The sequence below is a fragment of the Nymphalis io genome, chromosome 14, assembly GCF_905147045.1.
Source record: "Nymphalis io chromosome 14, ilAglIoxx1.1, whole genome shotgun sequence".
Lineage (NCBI taxonomy): Eukaryota > Metazoa > Arthropoda > Insecta > Lepidoptera > Nymphalidae > Nymphalis > Nymphalis io.
The window spans coordinates 752,101-765,534 of record NC_065901.1 but is presented as its reverse complement, the minus strand read 5'-3'; the positions used below and the strand labels follow the sequence as shown (position 1 = coordinate 765,534).

General features: G+C 40.8%; 1 protein-coding gene across 1 annotated transcript in view; it reads left to right on the top strand.

Moving 5' to 3' along the window:
• Positions 1-13,434, top strand: part of LOC126773467 (voltage-dependent calcium channel subunit alpha-2/delta-3-like) — a 34,257-nt gene that overhangs the window by 20,538 nt on the left and 285 nt on the right. The window contains exons 18-25 of the mRNA XM_050494419.1: positions 9,716-9,909; positions 10,174-10,320; positions 10,524-10,796; positions 11,279-11,375; positions 11,876-12,042; positions 12,311-12,472; positions 12,668-12,805; positions 13,221-13,328. Of these exons, the coding sequence (XP_050350376.1) occupies positions 9,716-9,909; positions 10,174-10,320; positions 10,524-10,796; positions 11,279-11,375; positions 11,876-12,042; positions 12,311-12,472; positions 12,668-12,805; positions 13,221-13,328 (1,286 nt within the window). The remainder of the gene's footprint in view (positions 1-9,715; positions 9,910-10,173; positions 10,321-10,523; positions 10,797-11,278; positions 11,376-11,875; positions 12,043-12,310; positions 12,473-12,667; positions 12,806-13,220; positions 13,329-13,434) is intronic.

Genomic DNA, 13,434 nt, shown 5'->3' with positions numbered 1-13,434 from the left:
TGCTTGGAGGACCCCTCCTTCTCCATGTTGGTGGTACGTGTGGACCTGGTTCGTCAGAGTCGAGTCTACGTGTGCCTCTACAGATCCCACAATGGTGACTTGGAGACAAGCCGATTATTTGACCATCTTAGTCGGGTGGCAGATGCTGCGCAAGAGCAGTTTCCTAACGCGGAATTGGTGTTTTTGGGGGATTTTAATGCTCCATGAATCATGGTTGAAATCCCTCAAAACTGACCATGCTGGAAGAACTGCTCATGCTTTTGCTCTCACACACGACTTGACCCAACTGGTTGATCAGCCCACCAGGATCCCAGACATTGATGGGCAAGCGCCTTCTCTATTGGATCTTCTGCTGACTTCTCACCCGGTGAAATATCAGGTTGTGGTTCAAGCTCCACTTGGTTCTTCGGATCACGGTCTTATATCTACCAAAGTGCCACAGGCCAAGCTGCCGCCATCAGCGGTATGCAAACGTCGCGTTTGGTCTAACTATAAGTCGGCAGATTGGGACGGTATGCGCGATTACTATGCGTCAGTCCCTTGGAAGGAACGTTGCTTCAGTGGGAATGACCCGACAGCTAGTGCTGCTGCGGTTGCTGATGAGATCATGTTAGGAATGGAATACTACATTCCTAGCTCAGATCTCATCAGTAGGGGTACGCGTAACCATTGGTTCACTCGTGAATGTGCCGACGCTGTATCATCTAAGCAGGCGGCATATCGCGCGTGGATCAACGGCTGCGTTAGCGGGGAATCTAACATTGACTCACTGAAAGCAAACTACAAAAAAAATTCCAAGTCCTGTAGGAAGGCATACACGAGAGCGGATGCACAGCGCATTTTACAGATTGGTCATGACCTTATTTCGCATCCTAGGGGCTCCCGTAGCTTCTGGCATCTGACCAAGTCTGTGCAAAACAATTTCTGCCAACCTTCGCTGCCACCGCTCAGAAATCCGGACGGATCGCTAGCTCACAGTCCGCAGGAGAAAGCCGATCTCCTGGCTAAACTCTTTGCCGGCAACTCCGTGATCGATGATTATAGTGCGCTGCCACCAACAATACCTTCATGTGGCCACACGATGCCTGACATCAAAATCAGGCAACGTGATGTGCGTGCGGAGCTGCAATCACTTGATATACGGAAAGCTAGCGGTCCCGATGGAATACCAGCCATAGTGCTGAAGAAGTGCGCGGCGGAGCTGTCTCCTGTGTTAACGCGCCTGTTTCAACTTTCTCTCTCTTTGGGATGTGTGCCGGAGGCTTGGAGAAGAGCTAATGTGCAAGCGGTTCCCAAAAAAGGGGATCTGTCTGACCCGGCAAATTATCGAGCAATAGCTATCACCTCAGTACTTTGTAAGGTGATGGAACGGATTCTAAACAACCAACTGATCCATTACCTAGAAGATCACTGTCTAATTAATGATCGTCAGTACGGGTTTCGACCAAAACGGTCCACAAGTGATCTTCTAGCGTACGTAACACACCTCTGGGGTGAAGCTATCGACAAGCATGGAGAATAGTTGGCTGTCAGCCTCGATATCTCCAAGGCTTTCGACAGGGTCTGGCACAGAAGTCTTCTCTCCAAGCTACCGGCATATGGTCTGCCTGCTCAGCTATGCACCTGAATTGCCAGCTTCCTACACAAGCGTAGCCTTCGTGTTTTAGTTGATAGTTGCGCTTCACAATTCTATGTAGTGAATGCTGGGGTCCCCCAGGGATCTGTGCTATCTCCCACACTCTTTCTTTTGCATATCAATGATATGCTCTCTCTTGGGAACATACATTGCTATGCAGATGATAGTACAGTGCATGGTGGATACCACGGACGCGCAGTGGCTGGGCGGGCGGAAACTGAGGAGAGGCGGGAGAATCTTGTCATTGAACTCGATAGGACGTTAGATCTCATCGCCAAATGGGGTTCTGATAATCTTGTTGAGTTTAATGCAAAGAAAACACAGGTATGCGCTCTCACAGCGAAAAAGTCACCATTTACCCCTCTTCCCTCACTCTGGCACACCGCTGATAATACAAAGCAAAATCGCCATGCTGGGGATGGACGTTCGCTGCGACCTTAGTCCAAGGGATTACATCGAGGCTATTATAAAAACAGCTTCACGGAAACTCGGAGTTCTGAACAAGGTGCGGCGTTTTTTCACGCCACAACAACTGTGCCTGTTATACAAAACACAGGTACGGTCTTGCGTTGAATATTGCTCGCACCTTTGGGATGGCTCCGCTGATAATACAAAGCAAAATCGCCATGCTGGGGATGGACGTTCGCTGCGACCTTAGTCCAAGGGATTACATCGAGGCTATTATAAAAACAGCTTCACGGAAACTCGGAGTTCTGAACAAGGTGCGGCGTTTTTTCACCTATTGGAGGCCTTGGACCGGTTGCAGCGACGTGCAGTACGCATTATTGGCGACGTAAAGGTCACAAACACCCTTGAACCTTTACAATTGCGTCGCGAGATAGCAGCACTGAGCGCTTTCTATCGACTGTATCACGGCAAGTGCTCTGAGGAATTATTCTCTCTAATTCCTGCTTCCCCCTTCCTTCTTAAGTCCACGCGAGCTGGTTCTCGATGTCACCGCCTAACTGTGACATCAATTCCATCGCGCACAAAGAAATTTGGCAACTCCTTTCTTTGTCGCACTACCAAAAAATGGAATTCCTTACCAGCTCACGTGTTCCCCTCCTCTTACAAACCGGGTTCCTTCAAACGAGGCGTGAAGATGTATCTTGCGGGCCGGCAAGGCGGGGACGGCTAGTACAGAGCATTCTTCCCGACTGTACTGGCCGTCGTCGCGTTTGGACTCTACTACCACTTACCATCAGGTGGAGTAGAGTCATTTGCCATCCCGGCGCATATATAAAAAAATATATATATAATACTACTAAATTCAAAATAAAGTTGGGGTGACATTTTGTCAAGGGTATATATAGAAAAATTCCAATTGAACACTCCCCTCCGAAAACACCTACTCCTATGTTACAGCATTCTCAATCATCTTCGGATATAACTGGAGATTCCAACGTGACCTCATAGTGACTAAAGCGTAAATGAGAAGATGACTTGGAATATTTTCTGAACAAATTTGAAAATATGTTCACTACATGGACAGCCGCACAGGACGCGAAGTATGAATCACTCCTGAGTACCGCCAACACAATCAGAGATCAGAACTCACAAATTTCATCGTTAATTGAATTCATGAGCAACGAATAAAGCTGAAAATTAAATATGACACACTTGTGCAAGAATATTTAGAAGACAAAGCACTAATCAGAAATTTGGAGGAAAAAATAGAAATACTAGAAAGAAGAAGTCGTGCTACATGTATAGAAATTAGAAATATTCCGAGTTTGAAAACTGAATAAATCCAGGAATTACAAGATATTGTTAAATCACTTGGTGATGTGCTCAAAGTCGAGATTGACCCTCATGAAATATGAAACATCCACAGGGGATTTTCAAAAAATGAGAAATCTAAACCATTAATTGTGGAATTTTCGACGGTAATCACCAAGGATAAAATATTGAGCTCGGCAAAACGTTTTACTAAGGACAATAATGGCGATAGACTGAACACCAAGCAGCTGAGCCTCGATGGATCTCAAACAACAGTTTATGTGTCGGACTTCCTTACACCAAGCATGAAAAGACTCTATTTTCTTGGAAGAGATTTTGCTGCGAAAAACAACTACAAGTTCTGCTGGGCTACTTCAGGTAGTATATTTTTACGTAAAAAAGAAAATGAGCCCTCAATTCGGTTAAAAAACGAACAAGACCTCAAGCGCTTGCAAACTACATAAGCGACTCGGGCTTATTATTACTATATACTTTTCTTTTAGTTATTAATCTATTATTTGTATACACATTGCACACTCACACATGCACATCACAAACTCAATATTAATTTGAATTTTTTAACTCAATAATAAGAAGCTCTCAATCATTTATAAAACTACATAGTATAATAAATATTTCTATAGCGAATTTACTAATGCTCATATGTACCTCACTTAATCATATGCATCGAAAGCAAGGAAATTATGAGATTAATTTAACATTTTTCGTAAGTCCTCCATACTGCATTTCTAATATTCGATTTGAATATAATGGCAGAATTAAATAATATAAATAACATTGATAACTTTGAACTAACAGACTTAAAATGTTGTGATCCGGAATATTGTAATACCATAATTTTGGATCCTAATGCTTATCTTGAAATATTGCAACAGAACATCAGAACCGTAAATAAAAACTTTGACAGCTTAAATGTCCTACTATCGAGATTCAATTTCAACATTGACATAATTATTTTATCTGAATGCTGGCTTTCTAACGTCATTACTCTCCCCAATATCCCAGGATACACGTGTTTTAGTACTTTAGTTAACTACAATCAAAACGATGGGGTCATTGTAATTGTGAATAGTAGTATAGATTTTAAAGTAGAAGAACCCAACATGCAGGAGCCTAATTGCCTCATAATAAAAATAAATAAAGCTACGATAATACATGCCATATACAGACTTCCTAGTTTCCGCCTCTTAAATAATTTCATTGAATCTCTTCACAACTTGCTCGTGCATCTCTCGTCATATAAAAACATAATATTAATGGGAGACATCAATATTAATATTGCTGACTTAAATGATGATACTTCGAATTATCTTGAAGTCCTGTCATTTTTTGGTTTAGTCCCGGCACACACCTACTAGAGCCAACAGTTGCTTAGACCATATAATCTTTAAAACGAAACTATCGTCTTTTACCTTTATCTTAAAAACAGCAATAACCGATCACGAACCAATTCTTTTATGGATGAATCAAAATACCAATAGTATTTATAAAAAAATAAAATACTCACATAAATTTAATTTTGACAAATTAAAAGATGATTGTAAAAATTTAGATTTTAGTGAGATACATAATATAAATAACAATCCAGATCAGTGCATGAACATATTTATTAATCTTATACAAAACATTATATTGAAAAACACAATTACTAATAGACTTCCTCGAAGTTAAATAATTAAAAAACCCTGCATCACCAAAGGTTTGCTGAAATGCATAAGAACTAGGGATAGAATGCACTACAAATTAAAGAAAGAGGTAAATAATGAGACTAAGAATTACATACAAACGTTACAGAAATTTTTGTAATCAAATTTTAAAAAAATGTAAGTACGAAAGAAATGAAATTAAAGCTGCTGGAAATAATAACAAAAAAAATATGGAACGTAATAAAAATATTAATAACTTAAATAAAACTGCAAACCCACCTTTTGAACTCCTTAATATAAATAAAAAAAAACTCTGGAATCAGTTAACTCAGTAACTTGACTAACATCTATAGAACATCATCTATGCAAAACTCATTCGTTCTCTTAAGCACTACAAAAGATGAAATATGTAGACTTATAATCGACCTAAAAATAAACTGTAGTTCTGGCTGGGATGGCATAACGTCCAAGGTACCCAAGTGTCTAATTGAATTTATTGTGACTCCACTGCCCTACATTTTTAATAGATGTTTATCCGAGGGTATATTTCCCGTTTCTCTCAAGAAATCCATAGTTATACCCATTTTTAAAGCCGGAGACAGAAACCTTGTATCAAATTACCGTCAAATCTCGATATTTCTAAAATACTTAAAAAATTATAAATAATAGACTTGTTGAATATTTGGAAGATAAAAATTTAAATGCAGATACACAATATGGCTTTAGAAAAAGTAAATCAACCTCAGATGCAGTTCATTCTCTTACGGATTTCATAGTAGACAAATAAGACAATAAAGAAAAGTGCCTAACTATTTTTATTAATCTTCAAAACAGACTCCTTACAGCCTTCGATACAGACTCTTTTAATAAAATGATCGAGAAGCTAGACAGTTTAAGCATAAGAGATAGACAACTACAACTTTTACAACATTATCTGCTAGATCGCTCCCAGCAGGTTGAATTAGGTAATGTTATCAAAAATGAGAGATCTATCACTTATGGAATTCCACAAGGTAGCATTTTAGGCCCAACTCTATTTCTATGCTATATAAATGGTCTTTGTAACCTAAAGGTAAGTAATTGTAAAATAATATCATATGCAGATGATAGCACTCTTACATTTCACGGTAAAACATGTAATGAAGTATTTGAATTTGCACAAGAAGGTTTTATTACGGTTAATCACTGGATGGCTTTTAATACCCTCGCTTTGAATCCTAGTAAAACTCAATACAATTTTTTTCCAATACGCAACACAACATCACATAATACAATATCACATCAACTAGTAGCTCATTCATGTAATTTAGCAGATCATACTAAATGTTCCTGTCCCGTTATTAATTTTTATTAAGATCAAACTAAATACTTAGGTATAACAATTGACAAAAATCTTAATTTTAAAGGACATCTAAAACAATTAAGTCAAAAACTCAGAAAATTTACATATATTTTCAAAAATATAAGACATATCGCTGACTGGACCCTCATCAGTGTGCATCAGCTCTCGTGTATGCCTGTAGAAAGGCATACACGAGAGCGGATGCACAGCGCATTGTACAGATTGGTCATGACCTTGTTTCGCATCCTAGGGGCTCCCGTAGCTTCTGGCGTCTGACCAAGTCTGTGCAAAACAATTTCTGCCAACCTTCGCTGCCACCGCTCAGAAATCCGGACGGATCGCTAGCTCACAGTCCGCAAGAGCAAGCTGATCTCCTGGCTAAACTCTTTGCCGACAATTCCGTCATCGATGATTGTAGTGCACTGCCACCTACAATACCTGCATGTGGCCATACGATGCCTGACATTAAAATCAGGCAACGTGATGTGCGTGCGGAGCTGCAATCACTTGATGTACGGAAAGCTAGCGGTCCCGATGGAATACCAGCCATAGTGCTGAAGAAGTGCGCAGCGGAGCTGTCTCCTGTGTTAACGCGCCTGTTCCAACTTTCTCTCTCTTCGGGAAGTGTGCCGGAGGCTTGGAGAAGAGCTAATGTGCAAGCGGTTCCCAAAAAAGGGGATCGGTCTGACCCGGCAAATTATCGGCCAATAGCTATCACCTCAGTACTTTGTAAGGTGATGGAACGGATTTTAAACAACCAACTGATCCATTACCTAGAAGATCACTGTCTAATTAATGATCGTCAGTACGGGTTTCGACCAAAACGGTCCACAGGTGATCTTCTAGCGTACGTAACACACCTCTGGGGTGAAGCTATCGACAAGCATGGAGAATCGTTGGCTGTCAGCCTCGATATCTCCAAGGCTTTCGACAGGGTCTGGCACAGAAGTCTTCTCTCCAAGCTACCGGCATATGGTCTGCCTGCTCAGCTATGCACCTGGATTGCCAGCTTCCTACACAAGCGTAGCCTTCGTGTTTTAGTAGATGGTTGCGCTTCACAATTCTATGTAGTGAATGCTGGGGTCCCCCAGGGATCTGTGCTATCTCCCACACTCTTTCTTTTGCATATCAATGATATGCTCTCCCTTGGGAACATACATTGCTATGCAGATGATAGTACAGTGCATGGTGGATACCACGGACGCGCAGTGGCTGGGCGGGCGGAAACTGAGGAGAGGCGGGAGAATCTTGTCATTGAACTCGATAGGACGTTAGATCTCATCGCCAAATGGGGCTCTGATAATCTTGTTGAGTTTAATGCCAAGAAAACACAGGTATGCGCTCTCACGGCGAAAAAGTCAACATTTTCCCCTCTTCCCTCCCTCTGTGGTACTCCGCTGGTGATGCAAAGCAAAATCGCCATGCTGGGGATTGACGTTCGCTGCGACCTTAGTCCAAGGGATTACATCGAGGCTGTTATAAAAACAGCTTCACGGAAACTCGGAGTTCTGAACAAGGTGCGGCGCTTTTTCACGCCACAACAACTGTGCCTGCTGTACAAAACACAGGTACGGTCTTGCGTGGAATATTGCTCGCACCTTTGGGATGGCTCCGCTAAGTACCTACTTGAGGCCTTGGACCGGTTGCAGCGACGTGCCGTACGCATTATTGGCGACGTAAAGGTCACAAACACCCTTGAACCTTTACAATTGCGTCGTGAGATAGCAGCACTGAGCGCTTTCTATCGACTGTATCACGGCGAGTGCTCTGAGGAATTATTCTCTCTAATTCCTGCTTCCCCCTTCCTTCTTAAGTCCACGCGAGCTGGTTCTCGATGTCACCGCCTAACTGTGACATCAATTCCATCGCGAACAAAGAAATTTGGCAACTCCTTTCTTTGTCGCACTTCCAAAAAATGGAATTCCTTACCAGCTCACGTATTCCCCTCCTCTTACAACCCGGGTTCCTTCAAACGAGGCGTGAAGAGGCATCTTGCGGGCCGGCAAGGCGAAGGCGGCTAGTGCAGAACGTTTTTCCCGTCTGTACTGGCCGTCGTCGCGTTTGGACTCTACTACCACTTACCATCAGGTGGAGTAGAGTCATTTGCCCTCCCGGCGATATAAAAAAAAAAAAAAAAAAATCAAGACTGTTTATATATCATTATGTCAATCTTTAATAGCATGCTGTATAACTGTATGGGGTGGCACTAAATAATGCACATAATTGAAGTTGAAAGAGCTCAAAGAATGATACTTAAAGTAGCTCTCTCTAAGCCGCGCATATTTCCTACTGTAGACCTATACAAGGAAGCAAATGTTCTGGCCGTCAGAAAACTTTACATATTAAATATCATTTAAAAAAAACACTTCATGATTTAAAACCTCACTGATTGATATGTAGTTGGCTCAAGAATATCCTATGAAGTATGTAAATCTGTGATGTTCAAAATTTGTTTGCCCAAAAATTCTATGATTTTAAAAGCAGCAAGGCTTTACAATAAATTAAGTAAATTACTCTCTGTTTCAAATTTACTAAAATTCGCATATCAGAGAAGAACTAACTGACTTTTAAAACTGGACTACGAAGAGACAGAAAAATTATTAATTTAATATATTATTAAAAAACAAGGAATTGTTGTAAAAAAGTAGCATGTACATATTTAATCTACTCACCCATAGCATATACACAAATACCCACATACATACACACATAAAACTACACACACATGCGCTCACGCGCTCATATTCACAAGCATACATTATCTTTTTATTTCTATATGCATAAGTACTTATTACTAGATAATATATTGTAAAAGCTTCAGTGTTTCTATAAAATTAAATAAATAAATAGTTCGTTACCCAGAGGGGGAGCCAGGAGACCCTTAGTACAGGGCAACCTAGTTTGGGCTCCTGTTCCCACATATAACTGTATTTATATATAAAAAATTAATTTTTTTTTTAAACTTTATTGTCTGTGGGAGAGAATAAATAAATTTATTATTATTATAAGTGACACTAATCCGCTAAACATAAAAAATAAGATATTATGTTCCTCGTGCCTGTGATAACACTAGTCTCTCAAATTCTGCAAACTGTCGCTTATGTATCGTTTAAGCGTACTAAATTTACTAAAATATGATGTGTTTGCCATTTTACAATTGTATCTAAAAAATATGTAAACAGTAAAATTGCTGTGCACCACGGCACCAGGAACAACTGTCGTCGGAAGTATTGACCTCGCGTAGAACGTTAACGGACTATGTTATTTTGAAATCACCGGCCGACACTTCAGTTTAATTTATTTGTATAGATTTGTATAGATAATCGTAAAGTCACACCTTACCCTCCCTAGAAAGCGGCTTAATGAGATGGGCGGTGCACCGCGCGACGAGCGCCCACGCGGAGCCCCCGTCGGGAGGCGCGTGGGCGCGCGGGCCGGCCGAGGCGTGGTACCGCCGCGCCGCCGCCGCGCCCGGCGCGCTGCTCGTGCACGCGCCCGTCGCGCCCGCGCGCGTCTACCGGAACAGCTTCCTGCCGCCGCCCCCGGTCAGCCGCCTCGCTAGGGGACATATACGTAACTAGTGGGATAGGAAACATTCCACAGTAGCTCCGACAAAGAGTCAGTCGGACCACACTGGTCCACATTGGTCAGTAATAAAACGCTTCAGACAATAACAATATGGCAAAATTTAAAGGACAAATCGACAAACACACTTTCGCATTTATAACAATAAACGATAAGGGTTTGACAGCTGCCATTACGAATTCTCAATTCACAGAATGAGAAAAATCCTTTGCTTCTTTTACTAGCTCGGTCAGCGATACCAGTGGCTCACGGCGGCTCGCACACTGGGGCATCCCAACGCGGGTGTCTTTGGCGTCGCCGGCTACCACTTCTATCCCAAACATTTAGAGGACCTACTTAATTCTGTTACCAATTTACGAGTACTCGATGAAGTAAGTAATTTACAATATAAAAGTATATTTTTCACGATAGCACTTATATTTCGAGAATCTAGCGTGATGAATAAGTTTACAAATTATTATTTTTCTCGCCTGTTTTCAAATATCTAAATGTCTATATCATAATTTTTAAAATAACATCTTCAGTTTGGGGTTACATTTGTAAATATGTAAAACCCTAAAAATGTTTCAACTAGTGCGAAGAGGAAGATGAAGATGATTGCGAAGCCCGTTGCGATGGCAAGGACTGGTCCTGTGTTCTCATCGACGAAGGTGCCTGGATAGTTTCCAACATACGCGAGGACGACAAGGAAGAAGAGGATGAGCAGCTGAGAGAACATCTAGCTAACTCGTACCCCGCAGCGATGGCAGCGCTGCTTAATGCTAATATATTTAAATTGCGCTGGATACACGATTATCAGGGTGTTTGTTTTCCGCCTAAGAATGAAAAGATATATTCAGGAGCTCCAGTAAGTGACAGACACATACAATAATATATATTTCGTTCGAATTAGAAAGGTTAACAGGCAAATATTTTACCTGAACCACGATTACCACCCATAGACACTGGCTTTGCAAGATTACGTATCGCTTTCGCGATCAATGCGTCACCAAACATGGGAACTAAGATGTCGTCTCTTCGCCCTCGTTTTCTACATCTCGTGCCTGTAAATATAATGTTGTAAACAAAATAATATGTTGAATATAAACGTGTCAACGCTGGGATAAAACGCCTCTCATCTCGAGAAGCAAATTCCGCCACACTGCTCCGATGCTTGTCGTTGGATACATATGTGGCAGAATTTCATCGGAAGCATGCAGTAAAAACCACGAAATAAATTATAAGCTCAAATGAAACTCATAAATGTTTTCCTGATGAAGATGAAGGTGATGCTTGTCCGGGTTACAAAGCCCTCTAGCCAATATTAACTAAGAATTCTTTGCTTTTCAGTCGCTACCTTCACTAATGCGATCAGTTTGGCATTCTGTAAAGATGTTAATACGCGCAAGTGAACATGTTCTCACAGTTTTAACATTACTGTACTCCAGTAAGTTTTTTTACCTTATTTTTATAGTTAATTATTTTTAATATTATAAAGTATTATATAAATTTTATTTAATATAACTATTGTTGCTCAAGGTTTTATCCGTTTTATTATTATCTTCGGGTTTTAACAGCTTTCATAGCTTATTTTTAGTTTCAAATCAAATAAATCTTTATTCAAGTATAAGTGTACTATTATAAGTGACAATGAACCGCTTTTATTGCAATAAAGCTTCTTTGGCTACGATAACCATAGAATTTCGAAGAAGAATTTCATTCGTATTTCAGCGCACCTACAATATTTTCGCCAGTTATGAACGAAGATATGAAAGCGTGGTTATTTAATCATACAAGCTATCTGCGATATATCCGCATTCAAAGAGTTCGCAAACCCGATTTTATTATTAATATCAATAATACACCACACGTGGCAGCAGCAACACTATATATTGAAAGCTTCATAATTATCGAGTGGATTATAGGTATGTGTTTTATCAAATACAGGTACACTCGTAAATAGTGACACAGAAGCGGAAAAAGAAAAGCGCCGCAAACGTCTGCGACGCGACTACGAGCGCGAGAAGTACGAGCGGCTCTACGACAAACGCGTGCTCGTCAACAGGACGCGCTTCACCGCCTGCGACCGCTCGCGCGCGCTCTACGAACTGCAGGTATCCCCCAACTTTATCTCGTTCTAAGTTTTATCGAAGTTTTGGTGAAAGTATGCATTAATTGCAGTACTTGAATTTTTTACCAATAAAAATATGAGACCGTTTAAATTTTTCATTGAAAATGATTAACCATTTACTGCATTTTCCAAAGTTAACCCAAACTGAATGTTCTTGAAAAACGCGAAATTTGGAATACCAATACTTAAAGTCTTCGCTTAAGTCTACCGGAATGAATAATATTTTAAGTATGATTTATTATTATTCACAGCGCACTCCAAAAGCAATGGAAGCTTTAAAAAGGACTCCTCACTTGTGCAAGTGGCCACTAGTCGGCGCAGAAGTTCCGAATACCAACTTGCTTCTCCTGGCGATCTACAACGGATGTCAACACTCCGGAAAACCCGTTAACGATCCATTTACCAATGAACCGGTATATAATTCAGTTCAAGCGATCGATAACGCATCCATTTTTGAGCAACGTACTTACGAATAACGAGTCTATCCACATTTTCGGCATCAATAATCACTACAAAATACTGACTATTTGTAGAGTAAAGTTTTTATTATTACAATAATAGAATTAGTTTGTAGTAGCACAGTAGTGTAGCGGGAGCCGGCCCCGCAGGTGCCGCTGTCGGAGCTGTCGGAGCCGTCGGCGGCGGCGCGCGGCACGGCGGCGGCGCGGCTGGCGTGTCGGCGCACGCGCGTGCCGCTGCCCGCGCGCGCGCCGCACACGCGCTGCTTCCCGCACGACTTCGCCTACGTGAGCTCTCCACTCCATGTGTTGTAGTACTCCGGCCGCCGATCCTGAATACTTCCCCATTTTTATACGTATTTTTAATCAGGTATCTCTTCTCCTCCCGACCTCCTTCCTCCTCGTCCTCGCTTTAATAGCATGTACACAAACATTTTTCCATTCCAGAGTTATGACATTAATTTTTCCCGACTGATATACATATACGTACATACGCTACATATATACATTATATACATATACTTGTTAGTTAATATTTACTGATAAATAAAAAGCATTTCATCAGACTTTTATGCGACGTAAGAAAAGTTACTTTCCCCGTACATTAAATTTTACTAAATATACTTAATATTACTTTACTAGTCATGAATTAAATGTTTGTAGCTGCGATTGTATTTTTTTAGAAACTTTTTTCTGCTTTCAGGAAAAAGGCTATCGGCAATGTGGTCCATGGCTCCCAGATCCCGACAGCGCTAGCAATATTCACTTATCGAGCTCATTGTCTCTGGCTATGCTTTTTAATTTTATTTATGCAATTGAAAAAATAATCTAAGTTTAGTAATTACATATAAATATGTATAAATTATAATTTAAAAATCGCTGTTGTTGTTAATAATGTTGAAATGAAAAACAGTTAC